The sequence below is a fragment of the Cornus florida genome, unplaced genomic scaffold, assembly GCF_030987335.1.
Source record: "Cornus florida cultivar Cherokee Brave unplaced genomic scaffold, ASM3098733v1 CherokeeBrave_3.0.0_Hap2_Chr05, whole genome shotgun sequence".
In the NCBI taxonomy this organism is placed as follows: Eukaryota; Viridiplantae; Streptophyta; class Magnoliopsida; order Cornales; family Cornaceae; genus Cornus; species Cornus florida.
Genome location: NW_026775575.1, coordinates 105,358,967 through 105,377,673, shown reverse-complemented (window position 1 = coordinate 105,377,673; position 18,707 = coordinate 105,358,967). Strand labels below are relative to the sequence as shown.

At 35.9% G+C, this 18,707-nt stretch overlaps 1 protein-coding gene and 1 pseudogene across 1 annotated transcript; both read left to right on the top strand.

Moving 5' to 3' along the window:
* Positions 1-4,075: 4,075 nt before the first annotated feature.
* Positions 4,076-7,557, top strand: LOC132308229 (NADPH HC-toxin reductase 1-like). The gene is made up of 5 exons (XM_059806247.1): positions 4,076-4,342; positions 4,411-4,580; positions 4,715-4,927; positions 6,290-6,669; positions 7,031-7,557. The coding sequence occupies exons 1-5, from the start codon at positions 4,216-4,218 to the stop codon at positions 7,206-7,208; spliced, it is 1,068 nt and encodes a 355-aa protein (XP_059662230.1). The 5' UTR covers positions 4,076-4,215; the 3' UTR covers positions 7,209-7,557.
* An 8,119-nt stretch (positions 7,558-15,676) lies between these two features.
* Positions 15,677-18,296, top strand: LOC132308228 (NADPH HC-toxin reductase 1-like; annotated as a pseudogene).
* Positions 18,297-18,707: the final 411 nt, after the last annotated feature.

Here is an 18,707-nt window from a genome sequence, read left to right as displayed (position 1 = left end):
AATAATAATTTAAATAAATAAATATATAATAAATTATTTTGTCTAAAAACACACGAATACCTTCGAATTTACTTTGTGATCAACCATAATCAATACAAAATAAATACAAGTAGCAATGATGCAAATATTGAAAATATAACCCTCTAACTATTAATTACATAACTACCCAAAGTGTCGGTCTAAGGATCCCGAAGAATCCGCCGAACAAATTAAAGTAATTATTAATTAATAAAAGAGTCTATACTTTTCTCATACTTAAGAGTCAAATGCCATGACGGTAATAGGGAGCAATTGCATACGACGGCTCTCGCAATATTTCTCAACCTAACGTGGATCCAGTTCAAGTCTTAATTAATTATAATTCCATCTATAATTACTGACTATGAACAATTTATGATTACTATTTATATTCATGTATTGATCGCCATCACATACATATATAAATATCTCTTGTAATCAAGAGGATACTATCAATTCTATAATGAATCGAAACATAATATATTGAATTCACTAATTGTACAAAATATAAATATTTCAGAAACATTAGGAACATATGTCACTTTAATCCAAACAGAAATTTGCTATGTCAGGGCATATAAATCCCAACACCTTCTTCCATCAATTTGTTGTATAAATAAATAATATACATACAAATGCATACAAAGCTAAACCTGCAAACATCTTTCGAGTGGGTGATTAATCAATAACCTAATCTCTAATTAGAAAAGTCTCTAATTAAAATTAAAATATTCAATCTTGATAATTTAAAATTATAAAATAAATATAATTTCAACTATTAAAAATCTGAATTGTTACAAGAAAACTAAAACAAGCATTCTTTTTCTCGGAAAGAAAATCTTCTCCAGTTACTCTCTCACTGAATTGGTTCAGTGAGGGGTAAAAAAACTAACTTGGCATTTGAGTTAAATTCATATTTATCAAACTTCTAATATATACATACAACTACACTATATAATATATTTATTATTTAATGAATTAACTTTCACTTCATGGACCCAAAATTGGTTTCCTTGGCGCATATCTTTGTATATATAAAGAGGAGCAATGCTTGATAAGTTTTGTCCTCTACCCTGATGTGGCCCCTATGAAAACTTGACACCTGTCCAAAAAATAAAAATGGATTATAACAATTCATTTTCTTTCTCCTTCAGTATTTTTTTATTTTTTATTTTTTTAGAAAACCTCTCCTTCAGTCTTTTCATCTTCGCCGAACCAGCTCATTCATCTTTGCTGGTCATCGTTCTGAATCCTCCATTCCACTGGCTTATTTCAGCCCACTTTGCCACAAGTCAACCGTAGTTCATCCATAGTCGAGTTTCTCCTTACCCGCCGGTGACGCGCCGCAAACCCATTGCCGTTTAATCTTGCCAAGCACCGCCACAAGCCCACTACCGTCTTCATCCTCGCCGGTCTGCCATATATCGCCAGCGCGGTCAAATTATTCACGGCCGAGCTCTCCACATCCGAGCCGTCCTCGCGACCTTCCGAAGTCAGCTCGTCAACGCTACTGTCAGTCAGCCGCGCCCATCACGGCCACCATCATCCAAACCCGAGTCTTTCACCGGCAAGCTCACCGCCGACCTCTCCACTGTTGAGCTCTCAACCGCCTCCATCCTTGTCTGGTTCATCTTGTCTGATCTCAGCAACACCCCACCTTCACCACCCTCTACAACCAATGATTGTGGGGATGTAGGCGACGAGATCCCGTCGGAGCCACCGAGTTTGGACCAAAGCTTTAGCAAAAAAACCCATTTGGGGTTGATCCAAATGCTTTTCTTTTTTTTAATATTATACAATATTGAGACAGGTTTCAAGTTTTCATAGGGCTACATCAGAGTGGAGGACAAAACTTATCCTAATAGGGTAGGATACAAGCATTGCTCTGTAAAGAGAGAGGTGGAAAAGGGGAAAGAAAAGAGAGAGAGAGAGAGAGAGAGAGAGAGAGAGAGAGAGAATAAAAAGGGGAAGAACACGGAATATTGCTCGAATAAAAAAATACAGAACCTTTAACACCTTTTTTTTTTTTTTTTTTTTTTTTTTCAATCATTCTCTTTAGAATTTAAATCTAGGAGGGTAAGATTTGGTTTGTGGTGCAAGAATTAAATTTGTTTAATTCAATCGAATTCTATGCAGTTACGATTCAAAATTTTCGATTTGGAGAATTTTTGAGAATAGAGTGACTTGGATTTATTTTTGAGGTAAGGGTATATTAACCGTAATAACCCGTTATATGATTTGTTATTCCTTGTAATTTTGTTTGAGTAACATGTTCTGTATATATATTTTGATTTTGATTAAATTATTTTAAAGTGAGATTATTTTACGTTTTAAAATTTTTTTTTTTAATTTTAGTAAAAGATAAAGTTAAATTCTATAATAATATATTCTGTATAATATATTGTATAAAATATAAGATATAGAATACTTTGTAAAAGAAAAGCATATTCTATAACGTGCCAATTTTTTCCACTCGGTTATTAATCTCCGATAAGAGAATAGAAAAAGAAAGAAAGAAATTGTGAATCAATGTCAGAAATGTTGTAGTAAAATCAGTTTATTTTTAACATGGTAAGTTTCAAATTTGATCAATATTCTTGAGCCTTATCCTTTATTGATTGCGACGGTACATGCAACTTGAACCAAACAATAGAATCTATATTAAACGTGTACAGAAAAGACAACCGAACAATATACAGAAAAGACAACAATAGTAGGACCATATTAAACATGATTGGCATTTTCAAATTTGATCAATTTGTTTAATTCACCTGAATCCTACACAATTACGATTCGGAATTTTTGATTTAGAGAATTTTTGAAAATTGAGTGATTTGGATTTATTTTTGAGGTAGGGATATACTAACCGTAATAACCTGTTATATGATTTGTTCTTCCTTGTAATTTTGTTTGAGTAACATATTCTATATATATATTTTAATTTTTGTTAAATTATTTTAAAATGAGATTATTTTGCATTTTAATTTTATTTTAATTTTAGTAAAAGATAAAATTAAATTGTATAATAATATATTCTGTATAATATATTGTATAAAATATAACATATAGAAGAGGTTGTAAAACAAAAGCATGTTCTATAACGTGCCAAAATTTTCCACTAGGTTATTAATCTCCAATAAGAAAATAGAAAAAGAAAGAAAAAAATTGTGAATCAATGTCGGAAATGTTGTAGTAAAATCAGTTTATTTTTAGCATGGTAAGTTTCAAATTTGATCAAATTTGTGTAAAATCCTAATTAATTTGTGTTAAACATTAATCACAAATTATCATAAATTGATAGATCTTAAAACTTCAATTAATTTCATATCCTTACAACGCATAAATAAATATAGTTAAATATACATACCTCGATTTATGATATCAAACCTCCAAACGTCCAGATTCTTTAACCACGAACCAACTATATTTATTATAATTAAATTTGTTTAATTCAACCGAATCCTAATTTTTGAAAATCGAGTGATTTGGATTTATTTTTGAGGTAAAACTATTACGTATTGTATCAATAATCGTAGATAATTGATAGAGTATTTGTACTTTTATAAAGGCAGAAAGATGACCAATTTTTCTTTTAGTAACATAATACTACTTCCCATCAAAGTAAGAAATTAGAAGGAAAATACTTCTCTAATAAGTAATTACCAAAAAGGTAATTATAAATTGACCAAGAATAATTAATTAATATTTATTTACTTAGCCACCAAGTAATATGTCATGTCCAAATTATGTGGGTCACAATTAAATAAATACAATTTGATCAATATTCTTGAGCCTTCTCCTTATTGATCGCGACGGTACATGCAACTTGAACCAGACAATAGAAGCTATATTAAACATGTACAGAAATGACAACCAAAATACAGAAAAGACAACCAAACAAGAGTAGGACCATAGTAAACATGATTGGCTTTTTCTGCGTATGGTTAACTTCTTTGGTTTGGTGGAAGTTAACTTCAACCAAACCAATTAAGAAACTACATTATAGGATTTAAAATCACTTAAAATTAGAATTAAGAAAGAAATCAAAACAAAAGAGGACAATGAAAACGCCTTCTAAAAATGGGAAGTGGAAAAGAAGTGGTGGAGGAGCTAGCTATTAATGATCATGATAAAACCACCACACGAGAAAAAAAGAAAACTGCACTTTGAAGAAAGAGAAAAAAGAGCTCAATATCAATGGAGAAGAATAGCAACAGAGAGTGTAAAGTTTGTGTTACGGGAGGTTCCGGATACATAGGTTCTTGGCTTGTTAAGAAGCTATTGGGAAAAGGCCACACTGTCCATGCAACACTAAGAAACTTAGGTCTCTCTCTCTCTAGATATATATATATATATGTTTCATTGGCTTTAAATTATTAATTTTTGTTGCAGAGGACACAACAAAGGTAGGCCTTTTAAAGTCCCTCCCAAACGCAGACACCAGATTGGTGTTATTCCAAGCTGATTTATACAAATCCGATGAGTTTGAAAATGCAATTAAAGGATGCCAATTTGTTTTCCATGTGGCTACCCCTATGCTACACACTATCCACACCTCTCAGGTCATTCATATTATTTGTTTGCCGCCTTAATTTTCTCATAATGAAGTTATATATATTTTGTGAGAAATTTTGGATGGATTTGGTTATGACTAATATTCGATCAATTGGCTAATTTGGCTTCATGAATTAAGCAGTACAAGGGTAGTGTTGAAGCTGCTGTTTCAGGGGTGAGAAGCATAGCTGATTATTGCATCAAATCGCAGACGGTGAAGCGACTCATCTACACCGCATCTGTGACAGCGTCATCGCCATTCAAAGAAGATGGGAGTGGCTATGGATCTTCAATGAACGAGTCTTGTTGGACTCCTCTTAACCTTTCATATACTAGCGTAAATGAGTTTATGATGGTACATACTTCATCACTCACTCATTAATTCTCTTCATCAATCGTTTTAGTAGGATTTTGTTGTAATTTTTTTTAATGTTCCAAATCAATCCATGGGCGGCGCACACAAATAATCATAATAATAAAAATAAAATAAAATAAAATTGAGGGTATTTGAGACGGTTCATATGCTCTGCAGTGATTATATGGTATCCCAACTAGGATAAGGGACGGAGTTAGAAAATTAAGTCAACGGGCATATGAACATGAATAAAATATATATATATATATATATATATATATATATATATATATATATATATTCAAACTAATACACCGACTAACAATATTGCAAGATAACAATTTGGAAGAATATTGCAAGACAACAATTTGGAAGATAGGAATGTAGTAATGGTATAGTAATTTCAAAATAATATATCGTTATTTGCCAAAAAAAAAATGCAATAAAGAAAAGTTTCAAAACATAAAATAGGGATATTAAATTCACAAAATTATAAGAATAAATTTAAAGAAAAATGAGAGAAAAAAATGTTATTGCACATACATCATACATGAGTGCAAGAAGTAGAAATTTTGAGGAGAGGGAAAAGAAAGGAAGAAAATAAAAAGGAAAGAAAAATGAGATGATTAGGTGGAATCAACTAGAAGACAAAAGAAGAAGAAAATTTTTAAATTTTTTGGGAGTTTGGATAGATGGTAAAAGAACGTTGAAAATTTTGTTTTACATACTTCCTATTTTCTCTCAAACAGGAAAATAATATTTTTGCGTGAAAGAAGTGCATTTTTATTTGACATTATTTGACATTCTTATTTTACCCATTAACTTAATCGTGAAAAGCTTCTTTATTTATTTTATTTTTATTGGGTTTCAAATATATAAATTCTCTATAAATAAACTATTTCCTTGTTTTTCACAAGTTCATATATAATTGGCAATAACAACACACAATCAAAACTCTAAAATATTAGTATTGCCATTAATTTCTTCATTTTCCATTGTTTGTTTTTTTTTTTTTTAATCTTAAACTAATAATTTATCAATTTGACCTTCTTCCATTGAACCTATAAATAGTAAACTATCATTGTGGACTCATTGGGGTAAATTAAGTTACGAAATCACAACTTATAGAGTAGTTTTTATGTGTAAGTGAGACTAATTTGATTCAATCTTTATTGGTTGGACATACCATCCAATATTAACCCTGTAAACAAATTAATTTACAAGGGCTAATGTACTGCCAAAAAATAAATGTTAACCGTGATTTTCGTTTCGTTTTGTTTTTATATAGTTCACCCATATAATATAATTATGAGTCAAAAGTTAAATTATATTTATATATTATTGGTGGTATGTCCTATGCAGGGTTATACAAAATCAAAGGTATTAGCAGAGAAAGAGGTATTGAGGTATAATGAGATTGAAAATGGTAGATTAGAAGTTGTATCCCTGACTTGTGGTTTAGTAGCAGGAGATACACTTCTTTCGTACCTGCCATTAAGCTTAGACGTGACCATATCACAGCTTACCGGCAATCACTCTATTTACCAAGGACTATGTTGTATGCAAGAACTTTCAGGTTCAGTTCCTCTGATACACATTGATGATGTTTGTGAAGCACATATATTCTGCATGGAGAGACCATCACTTAAAGGCAGATTCATATGCGCCGCAACCGATCCGACCATCCGAGAAATGGCAAATTACTACGAAGAAACCTATCCCGAATTCAAGATATCACAAGAGTAAGATTTTTTTTTTTTTTTTTTTTTTTTCTTCAGTTTTATTATGATTGAAGTCTGAATCGAACTTTTATAATAGTCGCGACCATACAATATCAACTATTAAATCTGTGAGGCCTAAGTTGGAACACGATCACAAGATTCAAAGGCTGATGTTGTGTAGCCGCAACAACCACGACTACTCATAACACAATATTATCCATATTTAATATTTTTTTTTGAAGATTCAAGAAAACATTATATAGTGATGTGAAGATATATATTTTTCCTTTCTCTAATGAAATTTCAAGCTTCAGTGAAAAAAATAAGTGAAATTTTTAAAAAGTCAATCTGTATAATTATAATGACATGGGTTTGACATTAGGTTCATGGGTGGAGCAGAAAGAGGAAGCAGATGTGATCCTACAAAGCTTATGAAAGAGGGGTTTGAAAACAAATATGATATGAAGAAGATATTAGATGACAGTGTGGAATGTGGAAGGCGACTTGGTGTTTTAGAGCCCCCAGCCTCCACTGAAAATCAATTGGTCACCTCTGCTTGAAGCTTTAGTGTGTTGAAAATAAACTTGATTTTAGAATTTTAGTTGTAATTTGTATTTTCAAGTATTTGGTATACATGATGCATGTGTGCATTTCATGTTAGTGGGGTAGTAAATAGTCTTGATGAAGAAGGTTATGTAAGACTAAGAGGTATGGGAATTAAGTTTCTTAAATACTATGTTAGGGCAAGTTATGCTACTAATGGTTATGTTAGTAGGAATAATGAGTGTAAGTAGGCCTTTAAATGTAATGGTTATGCATACATATGTGATGCCTATATAATCATGTATTTTAGTTATTTTAGAATATGAATTAGAAGTGGAATAAAATAATTATTCAAGTATTCCTCCATATCATTCTCTTCCAAAATATTATTGAGTATTGTGTGTATCTAGGCCACTATTTCCAACAAAGTGGTATCAGAGCAAAACCAGAAAGTGATATTTTAGAGCAAAAGCTAGTGGCATTTATGAAATTTTAAGCTTTGTTAATTTGTTTAACCTATATAGTATCGGCCCCAACCTGGGTGCAGAGGATGTGTAATAAAAGAAACAATTTTAACCTAAGACATCAACCGTCACCATCAACAACCTGGGTGCAGAGGATGTGTAATAAAAGAAACAATTTTAACCTAAGACATGAACCGTCACCATCAATATTACGTTTTTTTTTTTCTCTCTTTGGTAATTGGTAAGAAACTCAATGCACCCATTTTGCTTTTTGAAAAGTAGAGAAAATACATTATGCTACAAAAGGCCATTGGTGTATTAAATTTGCTTTATAAATAATAAAATTCAAAATAAATTTATAAAAAAGGTTTTAGTGCAAGTCCCTTAACTTGGGCATGGTGTTAAAAAAAAAGGGTCTAATAGTTGATCGAGTCGATCAAATGTGATTGAAGATTCATAAGGAACCCAAATAGAATTTTTAGGGTTGAGACTACAATGGGACAATGATGTGTTAAAAAAAGAAAAAAGAAAAAAGAAAAAAGATTAATAGATTCCCTCCTTACCTTCCTTCCACTCTGCGCCCACCATGATTCCCTGTAAGTCATGGCCTCCACCATGGATGTATGCCCGTGACCTCTACCTGAACCCTCACCACTCTTTGGATTGAACATTTTCCTTCCCCCTACCCATTGCCCTCCTAACCTCTTACACACCATGCTTGGGTCTCACCTAACCATGGAGAACATCCCCATTACCCAAGGAAATGTTGATGCCCTTGAGGAATCCTTGGATAGTAGAGCTCTTGCTCTGGCCAAGAGGATTGTTGCTGAGGCCCCGGCAAAAGCATTGGCCAATGCCAATATGGAGTTGACAAAAGCTAGAGAGAGAATTGTTACATTGGAGTTTGCTTTGCAACATGGCCAAAGCTCCACCCCTGGAGAAACTCACAGAGGGGGTAAACAATCCTTAACTTTGAACCTCCACCTCTTATGCTAGGAGAAAGGGGTAGAGGCTCTTTTGCAGGAGCCAAAAGAGGGGGGATGAACCAACATGGATCCTCCACCACCCATGTTTCACACGCGCCGCCTGGGAGAGTGGACAACCCCACCTTATCTCAGTCAAACCCCAACCAATCTTCTGAAAAGGTGGCATGGCCTCCATGTGAGCAGTCACATCCTATTCACCAAAATAGTCTTAATAACACTGTTATCATACCTCCTCCATGTGACCATACCATTCCTAGCTCTAGCTCGCCTCGAGTCACGCATAGCACTTGGGCCAATATTATAGTTGGCAACCAGAGATCTGCTCTAAAGATGATCTTTCAATTTTTCCCTCCCACTGTCAGAAATGATTCCACTATCTTGGTTGATCCTCCAATTGACCTTGCTGAAGATGGAGTGGAGGAATGGAAACCCTCCTTAGTTGGTTACTTTATTCAGAAGAAACTTCCCTACTCAATGGTCAGAGATGTCGCTATGAAAATGTGGGGAAACCTTGGTCTCCAAGAAGTTCTTACTGATGGGAAGGGTTTCTTCATCTTCAAATTTAGTCTTCAAAAAGAGTGTGACATGGTCCTATCCAATGGTCCTTGCTTGGTGGCAGGGAGGCCTCTCATCCTCAAGAAATGGGAGAAGGGAATGGTGCTAACTAAGGAGTCCTGCAAACTTATCCCTCTATGGATCAAATTCTACAACATACCATTTGAATACTGGACTGCTAGGGGATTCTGTTACATTGTTAGTGCTATTGGAAGACCTTTGTTTACGGATGAGCTAATTGAGTCCAAGAGGAGAATTAGCTATGCCAGATTATGTGTAGAAGTTGATGCTTCAAGCCCTCTGGTGGAGCACTTCAATTTTAAGCTCCCCACAGGCGAGATTATCGATATTGATGCTGAGTTCCAATGGAAGCCCCTAGTTTGTTCAGCATGCTTATGTTTTGGCCATCTAGATTCCAAATGCCCCACAATTAATATCATCTCTAAGTGTACGCCCCAGCCTATCCCTAAGCAAGATTGGGTTCCAGTCAACAAAAGGAAGGGCATCAGGAATGATATGAGAAATGATGCAGGTGCTACCATTATTGATGGCTCCTCAGGCCAACAGAGTGACGAAGTGATGGTTACCCAAATGACCAAAGTTGATGTTGAGGTTCCTCTCCACCACTCACCAACTGGTACGTCCCTCCAGGTAACCACATCTAATGTTTTCAGTGCATTAGACAACAATGATGTTGGGGATAACCCCCCTTCTACGAACCATGACCTTGTAACCTCTGCTCATGAGGACCAATCATGTAGTTTACCTGTCCTTCATTCTATCAGTTCTTGCTCCACAACTAATGGCCATATTGAGGAAGACATTTCAGAAAAGGGTAGCAAGATGAAGAAAAAGAAAAAGAAGAAAAGAAAGGGTGACTGTGACCACAGCCAGCCAATCACAGGCTCCCTTGGAGAATTACCCCCTCTTGGCCAACAGAGTGAAGATGTGATGACTACCCAGATGACCAGAGTGGATGATGTGGTCCCTCTTCACCACTCACCAACTGGTACTTCCCTCCAGGCAACCACATCCAATGTTTTAAGTACAGTGGCCAACAATGATGCTGGGGATTATCCTCTTGTTATGAACCATGCCCTTACAACCTCTGCTCATGAGAATCAATCATTTTGCTTACCAATCTCCCAATCCAGTTATTCACGTTCCACAACTGATGCCTATGTTGATGAAGACGTTTCAGAGGAGGGAAGCAAGCTGAAGAAAAAGAAAAAGAAGAAGAAGAAGGGTGACAATGACCCCAACCAGCCAATCACAGGCTCCCAAGGTTTAGATCCTCAAACCTGTTGTTAATGAATCTTGCAGCTTGGAATATAAGGGGTCTCAATTCCCGGAAAAACAAATTGAGATTAAAAAGCTCATCTCTGAGCACTCTTTACAGTTGGTGGCCATCGTTGAGACTAAAATTCAGGAGTCTAATATCCCATCTGTCCATAATAGAATTGCTCCCTCTTGGCACAGTATTCATAATTACTCCCATTCAGCATTGGGTAGAATTTTGATTTTGTTCAACCCTAAGGTCCTTAAAGTTCACAAAATGTCTGATACTGACCAGGTTATCCACTGCAGCATCACCACAGTGGAGGATCATCTTCACTTTTATATCTCTATTGTCTATGCGTACAACACTGCTCAGCTTAGGAGAAGGCTTTGGTCTAATATTAATGCTCATGCCTCTATGGTCAACCATACTCCTTGGGCTATCCTTGGAGATTTTAACATTATAAGGCACCCTAATGAGAATTTTGGGGGTTCCAGTAGGTGGAATGCTGGCATCAATGAGTTTAATGATTGCATTCATACGTCTAAACTTGTCGACCTTAGATTCACTGGTCTTATGTTCACATGGACAAATAAGAGTCCTGGAGTGGCTAACATTACTAAAAAACTAGACAGGGTCCTCATCAATGACATGTGGACCTCTTCTTTTCCTATGTCTTCTTGCGAATTCTTGCCCTATGGTGTTTCAGACCACTCTCCAATGGTGGTTAAATGTGGTACCAGTTCTTTAAGGAAGAGATACCCTTTCAAATTCTTTAACTTTTTGGCTGATCACAGGGATTTTTTGGACACTGTGGGTTCTGTGTGGTCTCAACAGGTAAATGGTACTGCCATGTTTCAGGTGGTAATGAAATTGAAAATGCTTAAATGCAAATTGAAGCAGCTTAATACTAGGCATTACAGTGAGATCTCTCAAAGGGTTATAGCAGCCAAAGAGGGCCTCCACAATTGTCAGACTCTTGACTCTGATCCTTCAAATGAAGTCCTTAGATGCTCTGAGAAGGGTCTCCTTAATGAATATATTGAACTTTCTAAAGCTGAGGAGAAGTTTTTCCTTCAAAAAGCCAGAGTTAATTGGTTGAAAGATGGGGACCAAAACACAAGTTTTTTTATGAATTCTTTTAATAACAATTGCTATAGGGAGAGGATTACTAGTCTCACCCTTGCCAATGGTGAGACTACTGACTTTCTACCGGCTATTAAGACTGAAGCAGTTGAGTTTTTCAAGAACTTACTTGGGAGTAGAGGCAGCCATTACCCTGGTCTACAAACTATTAACGCCAAATTTTGCAAGTCTACTCCCACTTCACACCTTGAGGAGCTTAGCAGGTTACCTTCTATGGAGGAGATTAAGAACTGCTTCTTCTCACTCAAGAACTCTAAAGCCCCTGGGCCTGATGGGCACAATGCCCTTTTCTTCAAGAGGGCATGGCATATTGTTGGTGAGGATGTCTCCATGGCTGTCAAAGAATTCTTCATCAATGGGCAACTTTTGAAAGAGGTTAATTCAACAATCATTTCTCTTGTCCCCAAAGTCCCCAACCCTTCCTCCATGGCTAACTATAGACCCATTTCATGCTGCAATACCATCTATAAAGTCATATCTAAATTGCTTGCTAAGAAAATCCAACCTTTACTCCCCCTACCATTGACAAGTGTCAAACTGCCTTTATAAAAGGCAGAAGAATTAGTGATAATTTCTTCATTGTCCAGGAACTTTTAAAAGGCTACCACTCCTCAGCCTCCCCTCCCAAGTGTACATTGAAAGTTAACCTCAGAAAAGCCTATGATTCTATCAGTTGGGAGTTCTTAATTGATACCTTAACCATCCTCAACTTCCCTGATGTGTTTATTAACTAGGTCAGAGCTTGTATTTCCACACCTTCCTACTCTATTTCTATTAATGGAGAGCTTGTGGGTTACTTCAGAGGAGCTAGAGGGCTCAGGCAAGGGGACCCTTTATCCCCTTTCTTGTTTGTGATTTGCATGGATGTACTCTCATCTTACATCAACCATTCTATTCAGCATACTCCTGGCTTCAATTATCATTGGACGTGTAAGAAGAATAAGATCTCCCACCTATGCTTTGCGGATGACCTTATGTTCTTCTGCTATGGGGATTGCCATTCTCTGTCCATATTACTTAATGCCCTCCATGATTTTAGTTCTAGTTCAGGCCTGCATCCTAACCTGAACAAGAGTCTCATCTTCACTTCTGGCGTTCCAGTTGAGACCAACCAAGCTATAGTTAATTTATGTGGTTTTGAGGTGGGGGAATTTCCTTTTAGATATCTTGGGATGCCTCTCAGTTCATGTAGGCTCTCAGCGTCTGATTGTAGGAGTTTGGTGGAAAGGATCACTACAAGGGTGAGTTGTTGGACTTCCAAATTTCTGTCTTATGCTGGGAGAGTTCAGCTCATCAAAGCAGTCCTATTGAGTATTTTCTTCTTTTGGGGCAGCCACCTTATTCTTCCTTGTAAAGTTCTGCAGCAAGTTAATGTGATTCTCAAAAACTTCCTTTGGACTGGGGTGGAGCTTAAAGCTTCTGGAGCAATGATTAAATGGGGCGATGTTTGTAAACCCAGAGAGAATGGGGGAATTGGGTTGCCCAAACTTTTCTCACTCAATAGAATTACAGTTTTGAAGCACATTTAGCACCTGTTCAGTGATGAAGGTCAGTCTCTATGGTTTGATTGGGTCCATTCCAACCTTATTAAGGACAAAAGCTTTTGGGAAATTAAAGCTACCCAGCTGAGTTCTTGCTATTGGAGGCAGCTCCTGAAGTTGAGAAACCTTGCCAGACCTTTCATCAAGCACATTGTAGGTGATGGCAAGAGCATTTCCTTGTGGCATGACTTCTGGTTACCTTTAGGCCCTTTGGATAAAAGGGTTAATTCTGACCTCATCACCAGCTCTGTATGGGGCGACAATGCTAGAGTTTGCTCTCTCATCAGGCACTCAAATTGGAGAATTCACCACTCCTTCTATGATCTTGTCCCTTCATTGAGAAACGCTGAAGCTCTTCCCCCGATCAACACCAACTGTACGGATTCAACTAGATGGACTATCTCTCCTTCTGGTGCCTTCAACCTCAAGAGCACTTACATGGCTCTGTTTCCCCCTTCCCCTCGCTATAGATGGTTCCATGTCTTGTGGTTTTGTAATAACATTCCGAGGCATGCTTTTATTGCGTGGGTTGCTGTCAACAATAAACTCAAAACCCGGGATAAAACCAGGTTCTCTCGTACCAACATGGTTAGATCCTGCTCTCTGTGCTCAAGGGAGGATGAATCCCATGACCATCTTTTTTTCAACTGCCCTTACTCCAACGTTGTATGGCAATTTTTCCAACATAAGTGTGGTATTTACTCTGGTGAACAGGGTATTGTTGCTATTGCCAGCTGGATTGCTAATTTGTGAACCCTGGATGTGTGTCTCCCAAAGCTTTGGTCTACAAATTGTGTTTTGCGGCAGTTATCTACTACATCTGGACAGAAAGGAACAATCGAACTTTCTCTAGGAAGCATCTGAATACTATGGAAATTTGCAAGGAAATTGATGATTGCATTCGAAACAAGCTATCCACTGTTAAATTCAAGGATTGCAATCTCTCGAGGTCTATTGCCGCTGACTGGAGCCTCCATAGCTCGGTCATCAGCCATAGCCCCCAACCTGTTTGACTCTTGGTTGCTTCCCTCTCTTCCTCCGTAGTTGCTTCTTCTTTGTGGAGCTTCCTCGGCCGGGGGGGGTGGGGGGTTCGTTTGTTCTGGGTGTTGCCCTTTTGGGTGTTGTTTTGCCTTTGGGCTTGCTGGGCTTCGGCCCTTTTTCTGTATAGCTTCTGCTTTCTTTTAATAAACTTTAACTTACCCAAAAAAAAAGGAACCAAACATTTTGTCAGTCAATTGAATGATATGCAACCCACAAGTGAAACGCATTGAGAACTTAAATGCAAGATGTATCTATACATGATGCAAATTTATTGAGATCGATCGGTCGAGCAAAAAGAAATATATTAGTGCATTACTGAACTAGTGTTGATACTTTATGGTTTGTTGATTCATCTCACCCGAAGATGTGATTGAAGGTAGTTACATACCTGTGTGCAGAAGGATGTATTTTTTGGGACCATGGGTTTAGTCAGGTTTTGGACTTCTTTGTTGGGTTCTTTGGGCCACTATAGTGGACATTTTGTTCTTTGTTTGCTTGCCCAGTAATGTTTGGGATGAGGAAAATGCCCTCCTTTTCTGTAATTACTCTTTTTTATTTATGTGAATTGCTTAATTATCGAAAAAAAATTAAATAAATAATAGTCTATAGTACAATTACAACCCATGCTACTAGCAGTACTCTTTTATCTTTGATAATTTTAATAACATGACGGCCCAAAACCTAATAAACACTTAAAATGGTCTGCAGCTCCGGTGGTCGTTTGTGTTTGGTCTAATAAGATGAAGCCTTGGGTATTTCTATTTCCTAGCCATGTGCAGAAAAGCCAAGCAAGGACCATCTAGTTAAGTTAACTTCCAACCAGACCAAATAAGAAGACTTGAAGTATCACTTATGAAACAAAAGAAATCCGTAGCGCAGTTGATTGGTAGGATGACTCCCGAATTTACAACTTTAATGCTGTTGCATGGGCTGTGGGGTAAGCACGTGCAGTAATCCACCTTTGTGAGTTTAGTCAAAGGAAATGAGTTGGGCAGAATTGCTTAACCAAATAGTTTATTTGATAAATGCATGTCAAATAAAAAAAAAAAAAAAAATGAAACCCTCCACTTTTTTATCTCTTGTATTAATGAAAAATTAAGTATATTCGGTTGTCTAACTCTTCCACCCAAATATAACTGTTCCATGTTAAAAACATCTGTTAACCATAGAACTATTGGGCTTGGGTATTCCTAAAATATTGTGCAGAAAAGCCAAGCAAGGACCACCTAGTGAATGTAACTTCAACAAAACCATATAGGAAGACTTGAAGTATATATTACTTAGAAAACAAAAAAAGAAGAATTTCCATGGATGTCAAAACAAAACGAGGATAATGAAATCGAAACTGTACATGCCTTGTAAAAAGGTAAGAGGAAAATAAGTGGTGGTGGTACGTGGAGGAGCTAGCTATTCTGGATTGAGTGATAAAACCACCACAGAAGAGAAGATAAGGATTTAAAAGAGACCCATCATTTGAAACCAAGCACTCCAACAGAATACATTTTGAAAAAAAAAAAAATTAATGGAGATCTATTATAATGTTTGTGGTACAGGAGGTTCCGGATACATAGGTTCTTGGCTTGTTAAGAAGCTATTGGAAAAAGGCCACACTGTCCATGCTACACTAAGGAACTTAGGTCTCTATCTCTCTATATATAAACATATACACACACATATGCTTACATAATTATGTTTTATTTATTATTGTCTTCAATTTTTGTAGCAGAGGACACAGCTAAGGTAGGGCTTCTAAAGTCCCTCCCCAATGCAGACACAAGATTGTTGTTATTCCAAGCTGACTCACACAAACCTGATGAGTTTGAAAAGGCAATTAGAGGTTGCCAATTTGTTTTCCATGTGGCTACCCCTATGCTTGACATCACCCAGAGATCTCAGGTAAATTATTTATTGTCTTTGGTTACACACACACACACACACACACATATATGTTTCAAGCAATTTGGATTTGATTATAAACAACATTAATTTAATTTCATACAAGGATGGTGTTGAATTAGTTGATGTATCCAGCGTGAGAAGCATAGCTGATTCTTGCATAAAATCGCAGACGGTTAATCGACTCATATACACTGCTTCTGTGATGGCTTCATCACCACTGAAAGAAGATTGAACTGGCTATGGATCTTCCATGAACGAATCTTGTTGGACTCCTCTTAACCTTTTATCGCGGAAATGATTTTATGATGATGGTACATACTTCTTCACTCAGTATTTCCCTTCACCACTCGTTTCGGTAAGATTATCTTGTAAGACCTTTTAATATTCCAAATCAATCCATGAACACACAAACAAAGGTGAAGTGAGGAAAAAAAAAAACCCACTTTGGAGTGTTCACTCCCTGTATTACCAAACCACCCCTATATTACAATTTTTAAAAAAAAGTAAATTACACTGAGATTTGGTGTACCAAATTTATAAAAAAATAAGTAATTTTGCCATCCCCTTGTGTAAAATAAACTATAATACATTATTATAATATAATGACATTACTGAATTTTTACACTCAAAATCACTTTCAAGCAATCGGCAAACAAGTTTATGGGAGGTGAAGTAATAAACGATAAACGATCTATTCGTGTATAATTTGCTCAAACTTTAACGGAGGGTTATGTAATTTATCACTTTTTATATACATAAAGATGCCTATGAGAGAGGTTTGATGATACTTGTATGCATTGACACCCATAACCATATAGACCCATCTTGAACGAAACCACAAACACCGAAATGAGAGTGTGCAAAACAAATAATATATACATAGGGCGCGATAGATTTCTTTGTAATTTTAGGGGAGACATTAAAATTAATTTTAATTTTTTTTTTCTATAAACAGTTTAATTCATAATGGTTTTTGTTTCATTTGTTTTATTTTTATTTTTATATAGTTCACCCGTATATTTATGAGTAGAATTTAAATTATTGTTTGTGCTACGTCCTATGCAGGGATATACTAAATCAAAGACACTAGCAGAGAAGAGGTTTTGAGCTATACTGAGATTGAAAATGGCAGATTAGAAGTTGTATCCCTGGCCTTAGGCTTAGTGGCAGGAGATACAATTCTTTCGTACATACCATCTGGCTTAAACGCTGCCATCTCACAGCTTACAGGCAATCGCTATTTTTACGTAGTACTTAAAGTATTGCAAGAATTTGCAGGTTCAATTCCTCTACTACACATTGATGATGTTTGCGAAGCACTTATTTTCTGCATGGAGAGACCATCACTTACAGGCAGATTCATTTGCGCCGCAACCGATCCAACCATCCAAGAGATGGCAAATTACTACCAACAAAACTACCCCGAATTCAAGATATCACAAGAGTAAGATTTTCTTGTTCTATTTTATTATTCAAATTCGTCGTGATTAATTCTTGTCACAAGTAACTGTTAGAACGACTGCATAATATCAACCCCTTGTATATGTGAGGTCTACTTTGGAACTCACGTTGTGCAACCGTGACAACCACAAATAGCACAACACTATTCCTTTTTAATTTTCTGTTTTTGAAGATTGGCTTTGTTGTTTTCCACCTTATAATTCTAAAATATCCAAGAAAAAATTGTATAGTGATTTATAGATGAATTATTTTTCTTTTTCTAATGAAATTTCAAGCTTAATTCAGTGAGTAGAAGAATTTTTTTTTTTTTTTTTGTTTAAAGTCTAATTATAATGACTTGGGTTTGACATTTAGGTTCATGGGCAGACCAGAAAGAGGAAGCAGATGTGATTCTACAAAGCTTATAAAAGAGGGGTTTGAATACAAATATGATATGAATAAGATATTAGATGACAGTGTGGAATGTGGAAGGCGACTTGGTGTTTTAGAGCCCTTAGCCTCGACTGAAAATTAATTTTAATCTGTATTTTGATCATCTTGAATTGACGAAAATATTTCAGACTTTTCTAATTAATTATGTCACACAATCACTGTGAGTTGTAACACTTTTCAACCATCCTTCTATTTTTCTTAAGGACAGAACCATATTCACCAAATTTACCACTTTATTGCATCAGATAGATGTAAAAGTTTCGGGTGGAGCAACTCGATCCAATAATTTTCCTTTTCTTAATCTATGCCTGAAACAATTGTATTTGCACACTTGCATGGTGCATGTTTGCCTTCACTAGTTAATTTGATATTGAAATTTAAAAGTGGTCAAGTAGTTATATTGGACACGCATTATAATAATAGATATGTCGTGTGTTCAACACCTTTGATTTTGATTGAACATACATACCTAAAAATATATACAATGATTTAATTTTATTATAATACTATTTTAAAATGAGTAAAGTGCTTAAATTAAATGTAATATGTTACATAAAACATTTTTTTATTTTAAAAAAAAAATAAAAAAATTACATAAAATAAATGTTTAGTCGTATTAATGTGTCTACTTGTTTGGGGGTTTGACACATCAGACGATTAGATATATATTCATATTCAACATGTGAACCCGAGTCCACATAACACAATGTAA

What these genes read in the sequence shown, in the direction of transcription:
- LOC132308229 (XM_059806247.1), top strand. Translation starts at nt 4,216, where the DNA reads ATGGAGAAGAATAGCAACAGAGAGTGTAAAGTTTGTGTTACGGGAGGT. An exon ending in TGCAACACTAAGAAACTTAG is followed by an intron (nt 4,343 to 4,410) that starts GTCTCTCTCTCT and finishes TTTTTGTTGCAG; the next exon opens with AGGACACAACAAAGGTAGGC. An exon ending in ACACTATCCACACCTCTCAG is followed by an intron (nt 4,581 to 4,714) that starts GTCATTCATATT and finishes TGAATTAAGCAG; the next exon opens with TACAAGGGTAGTGTTGAAGC.